Source organism: Magnolia sinica, chromosome 2, assembly GCF_029962835.1.
Source record: "Magnolia sinica isolate HGM2019 chromosome 2, MsV1, whole genome shotgun sequence".
Taxonomy (NCBI): Eukaryota; Viridiplantae; Streptophyta; class Magnoliopsida; order Magnoliales; family Magnoliaceae; genus Magnolia; species Magnolia sinica.
In genome coordinates, this window is record NC_080574.1 from 135,160,513 (window position 1) to 135,177,726 (window position 17,214).

A 17,214-nucleotide genomic window follows, 5' to 3' on the forward strand; every position below is an offset into this window, starting at 1 on the left:
TCACACCCCCATTTGCTCTTTGTTCGAGCACTAATTTCTTTCCCTCTTTTATCTCTCTTAAGATTCTTCTATTTTTTCCTTTCCATTTTTCTCTCTTCGCTGGTTTACAAGGGGCATGGAAGTCTTAGGACAACAAGGTTAAAGCTCTCTCCAAGTTTGATCAAGGTGAGTTCCATCTTTCTCTTGATTTCTCCATTCATTTCCTCCCTTTGGTTCACTTCTCTCGGGTGCTTCTTTCTTTTTGTTGGAGTGTTAAGTCCTTAAAATACATTAATACACCATTTTCTAATGGCTCGAGCTTATAGAACGAGTGGTTATTTGATATGGTACCAGAGCAAAAGGTTAGGTATTCAAATTTGGGAGCAACAATTATTCTTTCGGAATATATTCTCCCACCAGAGGCTAGGAAAAACAAGTCTAGCCCAAGCACCAAGGGGTGTGGTGAAGTAGGCTGGAGTACTTTCAAGCTCCAATTCTATCTTTTGTTTATTCCCTCTTTTCTCACTCCCATCTTATTCGTACAAATGTTATTTTTCTATGTATATCAAGCCCGCCTGGAAAATTTTCGTTTTTAGGAGATGCCAAGGGTATGCATTTAAATGGCTTCAAAGCAAAGTCTAGGGTCTCATGTGCATTCGGGTGGACCCAAGGTTCGTTTTGGTCCACATCTTTCTTTTCTCCATTTTCCTTTCATGTCTCTCTCTTTCTTTTCATGCTCCATTTTCTTTTCCCTTGAAAGTGGTTAGGCCCAATCAAGGTAGAAAGGCCCACATCAGATTTTTATCCTTATATGTATTTTATCAAGGTGAGGTCAAGCCTTCCTTTGCGGGCTCAAGTGCATAAGAGAAGGCCCATGCCCTTTTTTTTTGATACTTTTGAATTCAAATGGGCCTGAGAATTCTTCTCAGGCTCACATGGACAAGAGTAACCAAGTCCCTTTTGATTTTAGAATCAAGTGTGCCTCGCATTATCTTTTGGTGGGACTTAACCTGTATGCGGAATTATCCCACGGATTTGTCTGTGCATGAGACATGAGGATTAAGTGTTCAATAGCGTGCCTAGATGTGACGCCATGGAAGCAAGATAAGAATACTAGAATATCTATAGAGCTTAGGATCTTCCTCTCATTCACGCCCTCTCTGCAACTCAAAAGATGGGACTCGATTTCTGCCATGGTGTAGGATCGAGGACCTAGCTCCCTTATATAGAGTTTGTGGAGAGGGAGTTTAAAACCCATCAAAACTCTCTCCCACACTCCACATCATTGTGTGCTAGTTCGACTCAAATTGCCTTGCGTAAAGCTATAGCATTCCATCCCAAATACGCAGTGTTGTGCAAATAGACTACGCAGTGCATCACCTTAAGTGGGGCCCACTGATTAACTCAATCAAACCGTCCAACTAGAGTACAGTTCAGACCATTGATCAGTAAGGCCCACTACATAGAGTTCTTACACTTTTATGTGGTGAAGATAATAAAGGGCCACTCACATGAAGGTGCTTGGTTGAAACATGGCCCTTGTATGATTAATTTAGAGAATAAACTTGGTTGAATCAAGGCCCTTATATGATTAACTTAGAGAATAAACTCTCAATGTGTCTTTGTGGTTGCACCAGGGTTGTTTGGGTGACACATCCATCCCATCCAAACTCTTGAAAGGATTTTAGATATAATCCAAACTCTCATGGTCGATTTTAAACCCCCAGTAATTTTATGGTGCCAAACAAGTAATGGATTTGAAATCCCCTCAAAGCCCCCCAAATCCATGTAGCTAAACAACTCCTAAGTCATGAATTGGCCTAATTTTTTTGGTTTAAAACCCACCGTGGAAGGGTGCATTTTACTGATGGGGTGGATGTTTGACGTAGATCACTCTAGGGAGAGCTTGACCTCATTTTACCTTTGCTTGGTTGCGCACGGTTCCCGTGAGTTCTTGTTAGAACTTTTTGAAAACTCATCACACGTTTTATGAGTCCAAAATTTGAACAGTCCATGTTATGCAACACCCCATGAAACTTCTTAGGCCAACTTTTACCCTAATCCAAAATCTTAGCAAGCAATGGCAAAAGAAAATAGTTTCCTCCCTTAATTTGCATCTCTCATTGCTATGGATTTAATAGGATACTACATTACATGAACTATTCAGATTTTAGGCCCATGACAGTGTGCAAAAACAAGCATATGCACAAATGCATAGGTGAGCATGCCATATATTTGTGCTTGCTCTGTTTCATAAGAAACTTTGTAAGAACTTTTAACACATGATATAAACATGGAATATGAAGCAAATTGATAGTTGATGGGATTTTAGCCTCTTATGGCCTAAGAAAATTTGGCCTAGCCTGTCCCACACACCCATGCTAGTGGAATTTCACCCCTTATGGATACTCGAACCCCTAACTTGGTGTTGAAACTCCTGAGAGTCTACCACCCGAGCAAAAGCAAGGATTCACACTAAGGGCTTGTTTGGCCGGGCAGATCCCATGGTATTAGGAGGGATGGGATCAAATTTAAGGTAATGATGGCGGTGTCAGTGGACTGCTGGGAATCCCTTGGGATGGACCAATCCCAGGACGGAAATGGTGGGTCTGTTTGGGTCGTCCATGGGATGTGGGCCATATCCCACGGAATGTACATATAGGGCCTGTTTGGTTAGCCATGGGATTGCAGCAATCCCTTCCAAATTTACACTCACTCTGTTTGGGCGGGCAGATCCCATCCCAGGATTTTGAGCATGTGGTTGACATCCATTGCAATGGGAAAGGGATTGGCTACTCCCCCTGACACTAGCCCTGTGGCTGGTGGTCGGTGCTCTGTGGGCCCCACCATGATGTGTGTGTTTCATACCATCCATTCACCACTTTTACAAATCATTTCAGGGCTTGATACAAAATATGATAGGGATATAAATCTTAGGCGGGCCACACCGCAGGACAGAAAATATTGTGGGATATAAACAATTAAAATCCTCCTTAAGGCCCACTGTACTGTTTACTTGACATCCAATCTATTGATATGGTCAAGAAGACCCAGATGAAGGGTAAAAATAAATATCCTGAAATCCATGTTTCTTTAATGGCCCCCAAAACTTTTTTAATGGTCAAAATTCATTCAACACTGTTTCCTGTAATGTGGTCCACCTGAGATTGAGATGTGCTTCATTTTTTTATCATATCATAAAATGATATATAAAAATATATGGACGTCATGGATGACACACACGGTAGGCCCCACGGAGCACCGATCACCAGCCAATGGCTGGTGTTAGGGGGAGTAGTCAATCCGTTCCCACTACAATGGTCTAATGTGGGCCCCACCATGATGTATGAGGGTTACTCCCTCCAAAAAAAAATAATACAATTTGCATATATAAAAACCCATACAATCTTAGGTAGATTTGCAATGAAAGATAGCTAAAAAAACCATACAATCTGAGATAAAGCTAAAGAAAGCTAGGGAAACATACAATCAAACTCCCAAAAAAAAAAGAGAGAACCAAAAAATAATATTCATTATGTTACAGAACCTCTACAGCTAGAATTTAATAATGATAAGCAGAGCGAAGAAAATAACGAGAATGCCAATCAAAAGTCCACAGAAACTCTCTCCACGAGATGGAGCAAGATCATCAGTCGTCGTGGACCTGGAAACCCTACTATGAGTCGACTGATGGATAGACGAAGTTGACGAACGATGGATGTCGACCTCGTCTAACTGTGCAGCAACATGAACCGCATGAGTTTCTGTTGCAAGCCGCAATTGTACACCAGTCCCACCGAAGTAACTCTCCCAGCAGGAAACCGCTTCCCTCCAATTCTTGAATGCCCGGTGTCTCCCTCCGCTGAATCCTTCAACCTCCAGCCTAGCATCGTCCCATGTCAGATAAATGCCTGGTCGACAGCCTACGAGAACAACATAGTATTTCTCCTTTGTCATCTGCATTGAAATGTATATTAGTACCATGTTCAAGGTGCAGCAAGTCTGAATGTGCATATACTAAATACTGAAATTTGTTATATGACAAATAAATCAAAAATACGATAAGAGGATTTGAATTTCAAATAACTAATAATACCTACCCTTCATCCATACGACGTGTGTGGCTCCATCTGTCTTAATGTGCTAAGCAACAAGCATGTGGCGGAACATATATAAAATATATTAAACCAGAAAATCAGTCTATTACCACACCTATCAAATTGGTATACACGATATACCAATTGTGTCATCCAAACATCCAAAAAAAAAAAAAAAACAGTCCCCAGCATATAAAAAGTTATTACAGTCCCATAAAACAACAGATCAACATAACGACGGGTAAGAGCATGTCAGACCGACCCAACTACTGCATTAACATCATTCTCGCGGAGTGTTCTCCTCAGCCACTCAACGCGCCTCTCGGGTCGAAGACTAATAAAAAATGATGCCAGCTTCTCGTCCCTGCTCAACAGTTGCCCAACTTCGATAAATTCCAAGTTGGTCAACCCTTGCACCTCCTCAAGAACATCAAGTACCTTTGTAGTATGATTTACCTCATTGCCGAGGCCAAAATCGCGCATAGCCTCTGCAACGGTATTAAGGGAGATGCCGAGTACATCGCAAGGACGAGGAGGCCTCATACGTTGCTTTGATGCACCCCCATCTCGGTTACAGTCAGACTCTGGAGTCAGACTAGGAGTGCCACGGGTTCCACGTCTTCTCATCGCTGGAGTATCTGAGGAAAAATTTCCACCTGACGAGTCCGCTATGTGGTCTTGAGAGAGGTCAATGGTATCCTCCAGATCATCTTCAGCGTCTCTCCAGGACTCATTGAGATCTCGCTGAATCCTAGAGGATGATGTGGCCATAATCGTACTTCCTTACGCATATCGTCCAGTTGCTTGATCGGAGTTGACAATGACCGCAAGGTCATCGATTCTCTCAATCCTTTTCCCGCGTAGATGTGTAGCACGCGGGTGAGACTGCAACCATAAAATGTAGTTATAAGTTAGGAGAAATATATTTGATTGATGGGTTTGTGAATGTCCGATGGATGATGCATTTATATAAATCATACCTTCAGGTAATCCCCCCAGACCTCATTAGGGGTTGTAACGACTATGCGCTCATTATCCCATCCAAATCCACTAGCTGTTAGCATGTCCCTGACGACAATATATTCACGCTTGTAATACCTTAGACGGTTCTGCACATTCTGCCAGTTGACAGGTATGTCCGTACGCTTCATGACCTCTTCTGTTATTACTTGGTAGGCTTCCCTCTTGAAACCATTATCTGCCTTACGTCCCAAAGCAACCTGTTATAGTAGGACGTCGAAAAGCACTTGATCCATTTATGCACTCCATTTTATTTTAGCCGTTCGAGACAGAGGCTCAGCGAGGGATTTGACTGTCTTCCTACGTGGTGAACTTCGCGTCGGCATCACAAGTGTCCTAAGCAGTGACTGTGTTGGTGTTGAATTATCATTAGACCTTGGGTCTGCCATATCACCTATGCAGCACATGTCAAGTACACATTAATTACATACAAATTCAATCTTCTTCTGCTGAGAACATGAGACATTGTGGAGCAAAAATATGGTGCATCCATGTGCAACACAACTATATTTCCATAGTTAAGTAATAAATATTACGAGGATTTAAGTATTGTTCGGTTTGCAGGTAAAATTGCAAAAGGGAGAAGTAAAAGTAAATTGACTATCTCCTCCTACTGTTCTGTTGCGCATCTGCCCACATTCGAGCAGCAATATCATCCCACACATGATTCCAAACATCCTTTTCTTGTTGAGTAACGCGTAGCAACTATTGCCTTTCGTCATTTGTTGACACCTCATAAGGTGTTGGGTTACTCTCCTCTACAGGAAAAGATCCATCGTCACGAGACTGAAGTACGGATCGTATGAAATTATGTAGAACACAATTTTCACTTGTGTGAGAAACTCATACGGAATGGTCGTCTTCAATATGGGAAATCTGCTTTTCATTATACCAAAACAAAGCTCGATTGCATTACGTAATTGTGCATGTCGGTAATTAAACAACTCCTTCATATTCGCAGGCGCTCTCCTGGTTCAGTGGTATCGCACACCGCGATATGGAGCCATAAAACCTGGTGAATGCGCATATCCAGCGTCGACAACATAATATTTTCCTATACATTTAAATGAATGTTCCATCAAATGGACATTCGAATATTTTGTGAATATGAAATGGATGGGTAATCTAGGAGAGATATAACCAGTACCATGCGGGACATGTAATGGATCATCTGATCGGGTCAGAGCATTGTGCAGCACCCGCGCATCCGAGGCTGAACCCTCCCAACCGGCTAATATGTAAAGGAAATTCATGTCAAATGAACATGCCACGAATACATTTTGTGAGAGGAATCCTTTTTTATTGTGGAAGCTCGCATGATTTGCAGACTGGACCAGAGCCAGTATATGTGTCCCGTCAATTGCACCAACACAGTCCTATATGCATGGAGTTAAATTTATTTTAGGGTCGGATTTGTTATTCAGGGTATGAGTATAGCAACGTACATATACATTGATTGTCATTGAAATGAATACCTGAAAGTATGGAGCCTAACTGATATTCGTCTGAATCTCGGGTGGTGTTTCTGAGCTTGGCTGTTTAACAAACTCTGGGTATAATGATACAATAGAATCCAAAACATTGTTGAAGTGACGGCTAACGGTTTCCCCGAATCGAATAAATCTGTGCCCTATGACCTTATTGCGAACATTATGGCCAACTGTACAAAGGAACATAACCACATGTTCTTCAAGATTGACATGACGGGTGTAACGCAAATGTGTCTTCTTGCGAAGTGTAGTACACAACTCAAAGAAAGCATCTCAACTCATCCTAAGTTGAGCTATACAATCCACTTCTGTCGCCCGAATGATAGAGTTGATGAACCTCGCCCATTCATCATCTCTGTGTCACGCTGGCTGTCTGAACATATATACACGACAGTATTCTCCTACAGCTGCTACACAAGCTGTCATCGCTTGCATGACAATAGCCCTTTCCCTCTCTTCTTCCTCTGCATTGTCCATTCTAGATCCAAATGTGCACCTACCTTGATGGATTTTATAAGTTTTAAAAAACTTACATCACAACGGGACCACACAGTGTAGGGTAGTCTGAATTTTAGGATTCGGGGTGAGAATGTAGCCGTTCATTTAATGAATGAGTTGGTTCTAATGCATGTTCTTCTCTAGCTAAGTCACAATCCTCCCCTTAAAAGTTAGAGTGCCCATTCACAGTAAATAAATGAGAAGGATTTCTATCAAACCATTTATACCACCATGTCTCTCACCTTATATAATATAAAGATAACAGCTAAGATCTCTTGAATTATGTGATCAGGTGAAATTCGGCTCTTTTACTTTGAAAAAGAAAGTAGTACCCACGCCAATTGCATAGCCAAAAGCTTTAAATATTCAATATGAAAAATATTTGGGTATTCCCAATAGAACGGCAGCCCGTCAACTAAGATGATTTTGGTCATTCAGCCTATTCTATTTTTAGTGGCTAAAGTCTCAACCTATCTATTGCAATATCTAAACATGTAATAGAACAAACCTCTTACATGAGTTGTGAAACTTCTCTTGTGTTCTAACTACCAGACTTGTAATGGAACATGCTCCCTGGTATGCTGGTTTGTACTGGAAATTGTACACATGACATAGATGACATGCATGTAGTTCAAACTAAATCATATGGACCCACTGTAGATGGGTCTTAAAAGAAAATTGTACACATGACATAGATGACATGCATGTAAATCAATGCAAGTGTAGACCACTTCGTAAGCAAATAAGCTTAATCTTTTACTTCTAATACCAAAAAGAATACCAGGCTTAAAGTTCAGATGCGGTACATACCTGGATATCAACTGAAAGTAGGCTGTGTGCGGAGAATTTCGCCTTTTAATCAAAGTAGTAGATCCCGTAACTTGAAACTACGGAAATATAACAGCAAATTAGGAGTAATCGGACTTTTGAATATCCAACTCCAACACAAAGAAATGAAGCTTGCATACCTGATGAAGATGACGAATGGCATCTAAACTGCTTATATCATACAAAGCATGAGACATGAAACATCAGACAGAATCACATCTCTGACTAAGAGGATGTCATTGGCACATGAACGCATGATCCTAGCCATTTACAAAGTAGTCCTAAATGGCAAGCATACTCTGTCCTAAAAAATCAGGGCAATCTCCATTTGGTTACATGTAATGGATATGGTTGGAGTAAACATCAATCATTTGTGGAAAGGTTTGTTCGTGATAGTTGAGTTCCAACCAACCACATGAAGAATGGAACATTCAATTTCTGTAAAAAGACCCTTGTCTTAATTGGTGTTTTCCACACAACTAGACCACCCCCTTACAAAAATATAAAAACAAATTAGGAGTTGGATATTAACATAAATTCATATACAGCAAGGTTGTAACTGTACATTTGAGATGAAGTGCAAGCAACATAAATGATTGAGATGAAAAATAAATAATTTGTTGGAATGCACACGATTGAAGTACAAACAGAAAATATTGTACCAAATATCCCTAGATATACCAGCACTATTCTCATATCTTGGCAAGTCAAAATCCCATCTGAGTCCATTCAGTATAGATCCAGGATTCCAAGCATAACCCGATGCACCAGAACTGAACATCATCATGATCCAATGCACCAATTGTATCAACAAAGTTTTTTTTTTTGAAAGATGAGCTATCAACAAAATATTAACAGCACGCAGACCCAATCTTCATGAAACCAAGAAAACATACGGAGTGCTTTAGCTTTTTAGGAGTAAACAGTGGTAAATAGCTCAGTCAACCACCCCCCTCCTCCCACCAAACTAATAAAAAATTGCATTCATGAATCTGACCAAATCCCAGTTCAAAACCTATAAAATCAAACCAATTGAAATGGGGATTTTGTTAACCTTGCACCGCAAAAAGAGATTAGCAAAAGAGAGCGCTCTTATATGTAATTGACAAAGAGCCGATGAATCAGAACATAATACGATTCAAATCCAATCAAACTTGTTTTGTTTTTTTTTTTTTTAAAAAGACCTACATGCCTTCTAGCTGTTTCATGCATAATTTCTTGAATCGAGCAAAACTCAATTCAAATCCAATCAAAACAAACCAACCACGAGCTAGGTTCTTTAAAAAAAATTTTAAAAAAATCTGCACAAAAGAGCAATAGATTCGAAAAGAAAGCCATGCTTTTTACGCCACCATCCAAATTATTATCGCAAAATTCACAGGAATCCATGCATCCAATCAAAACTCCGTTTGGAACCAATCAAATCGGATCAAATAAAGAACATGCCATGGAGAGAATTCAGTCCTTTAATTCTTCAAACAAGAGAGTCAAAAGAAAGATAGGAAAAGGAATATGAAAAAAATGGATAAAAAAATAGACATGCAAGGATCTTTCACATAAAACAGAATAAAACACCTCGCAGTTTTTGTTTTTGTTTTTTTTTTACCTAATTACTACACCCACTGTCAGTTCCCATCAACCACTTGTTATTCGAGACTCACATGACAAGTTGCTATATTGGAAACAAGATACTAGATGTATATATTCACACTTCATCATCAACATATTCCAAGAAACAGAGTAAGCTAGGCCATGATTCAGGTTGGCAAGTTGATGTAGAACGTGTCACAGATACGTTCCCAGCATGGTTGAGCCAAAAGAAGATGGACCATGAATTGACCATAACTTTTGATCCAGGTATTGTTATGGGGCATACAACCTATCAATCTTTATTGAAACGGGCCATCCGAGGTGAACCGACCCACAAGGTGGGTCGCATCTGTCCGTTTTGTCAGAAAACGTGCGCTTTCAGCTCAAAAACGAATTTTTAGAAAATTTTTACTATTTTTAGTAATTTCGATTTTTTAAATATTTTTAGAGTTTTAGATTTTCTTTCATTTTAGAAATAACTTTTAGTTATACTAGGACTCTTCTAAAGAAAGTTTATTTGCAATTTTTATTTTTAGAAATTAGGCCTTAGAAGAGTTTTATTAAAATTATGATTTTTATTAGAGTTATAATTTTGCTATTTTTGGTAATTACAAATTTTAATTTATTTTTTTCTATATTAATGGTGTAAGGAAACACATTAGACAATTATTTATGATCAATTAATCAATTTCGAATTTATTTCTATTTTCTGCTTGCTTTCTTCGTGGATTCGAGAAGTCTCTGTGAGGAGTCCAGAGAAGCTCCGTGGATTCAGAGTAGTTATCTTCATCACGTTCATCCCTGCGTCAATTGGTATCAGAGCGAGGATTCCCCTCGAGCCGATGACAAATAATGAAGGTATGAATCAAAATCCTGTGGACGGTGATCCAGGAATTCGTTATCTTTTGGAAAGAATGGAAGCTTTCCACTGGGATAGTCAGTTGACCATGCAAGGGCTGCAGGCAACCCTCAACCATATTGCGGATGCGCTAATTCCGCCCCGAGCTCAAAGTGATGCTCAACTGCCTGTGGTCGCTGTACGACACAACCCCAATTTCTACAAAGCACCATCAGATGATGGTAAATCACAGGCCACCACTTCGATTATGAGGAAGCCGTTATACATGCCAAAGGTAGAAATAGAATTACAGCGAGACAACATCTTTCGAATAAGGTGCACTACATACAAAAAAGTCTGCAACATGATCATCGATGTCAGGAGCGATGAGAATTTCATGTCAAAAATAATGGTGGAAAAGCTACAGCTGAAAACAGAAAGACACTCATCTCTATACATGATTGGATGGATCAAGGAGGTCAACAAAACAGAGGTAATTGAACGATGTCGTAATCTTTTTCCATTGGTAAATATTATAAGGATGAAGTAATATGTGACGTGGTCGATATGGAAGCTTACCACATGTTACTTGGTCAACCCTGGCAAAATAATATTAATGCTACACATAGGGAGTGGGATAACCTATTTATCTTTATTAAAGATGGTAAAAAGATTATCCTCGGCCCTATGGGAAGGGAGAATGTTGAGGGTCAAATATTGCATATTAAACTCCAGTTATTGCCTGAATTTATAAACATGGTACTGTTTAACGGTCTGATTTAATCGTGTTTGTGCTGCAAGGTGTGTTTAGGAGCTTGGACGGAAAATGGGTATTAAAAGTATGGAATTAATGCTCCGAAGTCACCAAGGCAAGGGACGAACTCCAAGGGACCGAGATCAAAGGATTTACATGCCAGATATCCGAGAAAATCAAGCCGCTTACATTAAACGAGACTGAAAACCATCTAGAACGCAAGATCACAGGGTTTCCACCATCTGTTCGGCTCAAAACTTTATATATGGCCTAAGGACCATAAATTAACCATACACGTCGAAAATCACCCATTGGATCTTTGTGAAAATGGCCCAACGGACAGATCAGCCCACAAATTGTCAATCTGGGGCCCGCCTGATATCTTGAAGTACTTCAATTTTGGTGTCAACCATTTAAATTATATGGCAACCAGCTTGGACGGATCTGATCTCTCATATACATCACCGTGGGACCCACATGTGCATTACACATGTACAGCGTGGGTGCTCAAGCCGTGCACCAGACCAGAAATTTTGGTCAAAGTCGGCTGGCCCGACCTTCTTCCTCATGGGGACAGCATTCAACGTTGTCCAACCATTTTTTGGCCAGTGGGCCCCACACATCATCCAAATGGATGATCTGAACTGTCCATTCACTCAGGGGGTGGCCATAACCTTTGGCAAGCTTAACTTTTTCTTTTATGTACGTGGACATGCATAAATTACCGTTAAACACAGGATGGATGGCGGAAGCAAAACATCAGTGGCCTACACAAAATCTAATCCAAAATCAGACATTTCTTACTGGTTTTTCGAGAGGATCACAATGAACGGAGTGAATTTATCCGTACAAGCCTATAAAGGGGCCCACCGATCATCACTGCCACGTCCGTAAGCTCTGTTTCGCAACAGAGCTTGCGGAGAAATCTTGTGGGCCACCACCATGCATCGAAGGTTCGATCTGGACCGTCCATTGGAATCTCACCAATCCTATTATCACAGCCTAGGTGACAGAATCCCAGAAGGCAGCGGAGAATGATTTCCAATCGTCCAAACAAAAAATAGACGGTGCAAGGAAAGCTTTCGTGGGCCACACCGAACTTGAGTTGCAACACGTCCTCCCCGACCAGTTTTTCGAGCCTCTTTCGATGGACGGACTGGATTTTCCATTTGACGCTGATCAGGGGCCCACCGATCATCACAGCGAACCCACTTACGCAGGCCCTGTTTTCCGTGTCCGGCGCTGACTAGTTTTGGGGACATTGTAGGCCCACGATGATGATCGGACGGCTGATCTGGACCGTCTATCGTGTGTATCGTCCAAAACTTCCCAAGGGACATTGATCTTGTGGACAAAATGCAGGGAAAGTGGGAGTTGTTGGGCATTGTCTTTCGGCTGCGAAACAAGATGCGTTGCCAACTGCGTAAAAACATCCGCATGAAGTTTTCCTCCACCGACCCTACTTGGCTGTTATAAAAAGGAGAAAGGAGAGAGAGCATGGGGGATCTGGGGGGACGTGAGCAGCCATGGAGGCGTGGAACAGGCCGGCATCAAGAGTGTTTTTCTTTCTTTTCTATTTTTTTATTTATTTCTTTCCTATAGAGAGTCTTTTAGCCCCACCATGTCTATAATGGGCTAAACCTCTTAGCTAGGGCTAAGAGGTGAAGCTTGTAGCGTGATGGGAGACTCTTAGCTTATGTCTTTTGTTTAAACTGAACTGATGTTGATTTTAGTTTAATTAAGGGAATATTTTTAGTTTTTAACGGTCTGTTGTGACTAAAATTACAATGGGTCTGCGATAGCTTTGAGCATGTTCCTTTCTTTATATGTTTATGATGTCAGGAAGTCCTGTTGTTCACCGTCGTCTTCTGGGTATGGTTGGATGACGGTACCCTTCCTAACCCTCATACATTATTGATTGGTTGGTAATTAGTTTAATTCTGTTGTTTACTTTGTCTCCTGGGCATGGTTTGGTGATTGAATCCATTCTAATTCATACACCTTTCATCTCTTGAAAACTATATCAAAGGAAGTTCAGTCTTGATTTCCATGGTTACATTCTTCAACTGGATGAAGATGGGACTCTAAGTCCAGTTGAGTTCTTGACGCAGGCATAAGATCTCTCTGATCTCTACAAGTGGATCCTCTGAATCCCTAGCTTCCTTTCCCTGGATTTTTTAAGTTTTAGATAATTATCTCACCATTATTCATTAAATTTATTTGATTTAAATTTCGACTTAGCCTAATTCTAGTTCTACTTAGTTTCAGATAACGTACAGGTTTCAGTCCCTTGGGATTCGACCTCGGTCTCACCGAGTTTATTACTACATTACAAACCTATACTTGGGGAGTGAATAGAAAACCAACCTAAGACTTCTAAAGTTGAGGAACAATCTCTCACAACTAAACAGGCTTTTGTCCAACAATCTGAGAAAACAAGACATATATATCCATTAGTTGAAAAGAAAGAATATATGGAGCTTGTGAATATCCCAGAAGATTTGAAACCAATTTTGCAGGAGTTCAAGGAGATTGTGCTCGATGAACCCCCCGATAAATTGCCTCCCATACGAGATATATAAAACCACGTTAATCCCGTCTCAGGGGCAAGTCCGCCTAATTGCCCATATTATCAGAAAAAATATGAGATCTTGAAGACAGATGTGAATGAATTGATCAATATTAGTCAAGTCAAGGAAAATATGAGTACATGTATTGTGTCGGCTCAAGAGCTTAATGCCAAGTACAAAAAAAGGACTAATGAACATCGGCGTCAGAAGTTATCTCAGACTCATGTGCCAAGTCTTTGCATAACTCGAGGACGAGTTTTTTTCAAGTGGAGGGGTCTGATGTAGAACGTGTCACAAATACGTTCCTAGCATGGTTGAGCCAAAAGAAGATGGACTATGAATTGACCATAACTTTTGATCCAGGTATCGTTATGGGGCGTGCAACCTATCAATCTTTATTGAAACAGGCCATTCGAGGTGAACCGACCCACAAAGGTGGGTCGTATCTGTCCGTTTCGTCAAAAAACGTGCACTTTCAGCTCAAAAATGAATTTTTAAAAAAATTTTACTATTTTTAGTAATTTCGATTTTTTAAATATTTTTAGAGTTTTAGATTTTCTTTCCTTTTAGAAATAACTTTTAGTTATACTAGGACTCTTCTAGAGAAAGTTGATTTGCAATTTTTATTTTTAGAAATTAGGCTTTAGAAGAGTTTTAATAGAATTATGATTTTTATTAGAGTTAGAATTTTGCTATTTTTGGTAATTACAAATTTTAGTTTATTTTTTTCTATATTAATGGTGTAAGGAGACACATTAGACAATTATTAATGATCAATTAATCAATTTCAAATTTATTAGAATTTATTTTTATTTTCTGTTTTCTTTCCTCGTGGATTCAAGAAGTCTCCGGGAGGAGTCCAGAGAAGCTTCGTGGATTCCGAGTAGTTATCCTCGTCACGTTCATCCCTGCGTCACAAGTATATGTCGACCAAATATACAATAAGAACTTTACTACCCAATTATATATGTTTTGAGATCGAATAACTGATACAATGTAGTTGTGTAGAAATGCTCGTGAATTTGACAATGAATCTGTATGTCAACATCTAAAGCAATTCAATTGGATTCTGCAATATGAGATATCTGAAATTGAAATCGGATGTGAAACTAGGACTATACATATATACTAGTGTAAGCTGGATCTCAAATCTGAATATGAGGCTGATCTAAAACTAAACATACATACCTGTGCAAACTATTCTGAACCTGTTTCCATTCTGAAACTGAATCACAACATCTATAGCAACAGAAACTGTTATACAATTAAAATCCTATGTGTGTTGCTGCATAAACAGTGGAAGAATTTCTGATTTGTTAGGAAATAACAAAGTTGGTGTGATTCACATCTATAACAATCTCTCCACTGATTCTGACATCTGAAATCCGAAACTGATTCAGTGTTTTGTATATGGTACTGACATTATATTTCGGTTTGTTAGTTGTTCCAAATCATATTTACGTTCTTAGCATGCACAAGGTGTAAGACCCATATCCTAGCCTATACTGTTCCAACGACCCATTCGATCCTGCCCGTCGAATTCCAGCAACCTTCGACGTATAATCGATGTTTGCGCACGACCCTAAGTCGTATCCCGTAGATTTGAGTCGGCTTAATCCAAGACTTATATCATTACGACCGTACCGTCGTCGCGGTTCCAACGCCGCGTCTTGCGCACCGATGCGATACCCTGGTTGGAAGATGTGGGCCGGTGTTTATTTCGAAGAAACGCCGCGCTTTTGCGATCCCAAGAGAATCTCTACAACATGTCTCATTAATCAATCACATCACATCATGTCAAGTACAAGGGCAACCCATGCTTCCTTTCTCCACAAGTCAAGCAAACCCCAAAGTCAACCAATCACTCACCTCACCCATCACTCACCTCATACCCATCACTCACCTCACATCCATCACTCTCTCTCCTTACATCCCATCTCTCCCTCTCTTTCCCTTCACATTTTTTCCAAGCAAAAAATCCAAGCAAGAGAGTGGACGTCCATGGTTTCCAAGAGAGGAAGTGCATGTGTGTGGCCCACCTTCCCATTCCAAAACCCATCATCCTAGCCATTCAAACCTCATCTTCCACCATCAAAGTGAGGCACAAGGAGGTCGGCGTTCCAACGGACCGAGAAGATCAAACGGTGGGTGCTCATTAGGCTAGATTTTTCATGTTTTAATGATGGGCCAAGTGAGGCCTACCGATTGATGGTATGGATCTCACTTGGGACCCTAAATGTGGCCAATGGCCCACCTTAATCTTCATGATCATTTCATGATGGGGCCATTATCCATGGACCCCATCATGATGTGTATTTTTTAGCTTTAAAAGAGGTCATGTAGACCTTACATCTTGGTGGAGAAGGGATCTCCACCGTTGATCTTTGATTTGGTGGACCCACATGCAACGGGACCCACTTGATGTATGTTTTAAATTATGTAAAGGAGGGCTCATAATGCCGGAGTCCCTCCATCACACGTGTCCCACTCTCTATCTCTATCTCTCTCTCCCTCTTTTTATTTTATTTTATATGATGATGTGATTGCAAGCCCACTCAGATGGACCCCACATTGATGTATCTCTTATCCACACCATCCAACTATTTGGTGGCCCACCTAGGCAGCACGCCTGTTGGTGGGGCCCACCTTAGATATGTTGTATACACAACCATCCAGCGTCCAGGGACACTGGACACGCATTTAGAGTGGAGTGAGAACGGACAGTGAGGTGCACTGTCAGTGAATCAAAAATATAAGTTTGCTTTGAAACTTGGGGTGGGTCACTCATACTGGCCACACCTTGATCCATTGATTAAATCCACGCCGTCCATTACATTCTCCAGATTATTTTAGGCGTTGAGCCAAAATAGGAACCAAATCTGATTCTCCAACGGGCCATAGCGTTGAAAACAGTAGTTGTTACCGTTGAAATCTACCTTGATGTTTTTACCCACCCAAAATACATCGCATATTGGGCTTGTTTGATCCATCTTGAGTCCTGGAATCCAGTGGTTGGGCTGGATTCACCTAATGCAAGCCCCACATATGAAAAACCATGAGAAAACTCTTTTTAAATAAATAAAAATAAATAAGAAGCAGCACCCTGCTGCCGCTGACGTCCTCTGGACGTACAGCAGTCACGCTGGGCGCTGGGACGGTCGGCCAGGGACCGTGGGTCCCCAGATGTGGGCCCCACCGTGATGTGGACCCCACATCAACACCATGCATTTGTCAGCCCCTTAGGGCAGTGAGCCCCCCTCCAAATCTCAGCCGTATATATAGCTCAGGTGGCCCACATCATAGGAAACAATGGTGATTGGATGCCTGCCATTGAAACCCATTTGGGTTTAACATAAGTTTTGGATTCAATATGATATTTGTTTTACTCTTCATCCAGGTCTACGTGACCTTATCTTCAAGTTGGATGGAAAACAAACGTTACAGTGGGCCCCACGTGGGACCCACAATAATATGTGTTTTAGTCCCACCGTCCAAGCGAACGGTGCAGCCCACAGTAATGTATGTGTTTCATGCACACTGTCCACTGTCG

General features: G+C 40.8%; 1 protein-coding gene and 1 long non-coding RNA gene across 2 annotated transcripts; both read right to left on the reverse strand.

The window, feature by feature from the left end:
* Window positions 1-3,968: 3,968 nt before the first annotated feature.
* On the reverse strand, window positions 3,969-5,087 carry LOC131237778 (uncharacterized). The gene is made up of 2 exons (XM_058235756.1): window positions 5,057-5,087; window positions 3,969-4,961 (listed from the first exon to the last, which is right to left on the reverse strand). Exon 2 carries the CDS (start codon window positions 4,845-4,847, stop codon window positions 4,329-4,331), a length of 519 nt encoding a protein of 172 aa, XP_058091739.1. The 5' UTR covers window positions 4,848-4,961; window positions 5,057-5,087; the 3' UTR covers window positions 3,969-4,328.
* A 985-nt stretch (window positions 5,088-6,072) lies between these two features.
* LOC131237779 (uncharacterized) lies at window positions 6,073-7,049 on the reverse strand. Its single transcript, XR_009167416.1, has 3 exons — window positions 6,572-7,049; window positions 6,244-6,472; window positions 6,073-6,150 (listed from the first exon to the last, which is right to left on the reverse strand). It is a non-coding gene; the product is annotated as an uncharacterized LOC131237779 (long non-coding RNA).
* Window positions 7,050-17,214: the final 10,165 nt, after the last annotated feature.

Excerpts from the sequence above, each read along its gene's own strand:
- LOC131237778 (XM_058235756.1), bottom strand. The coding sequence starts at position 4,847 with ATGGCCACATCATCCTCTAGGATTCAGCGAGATCTCAATGAGTCCTGG.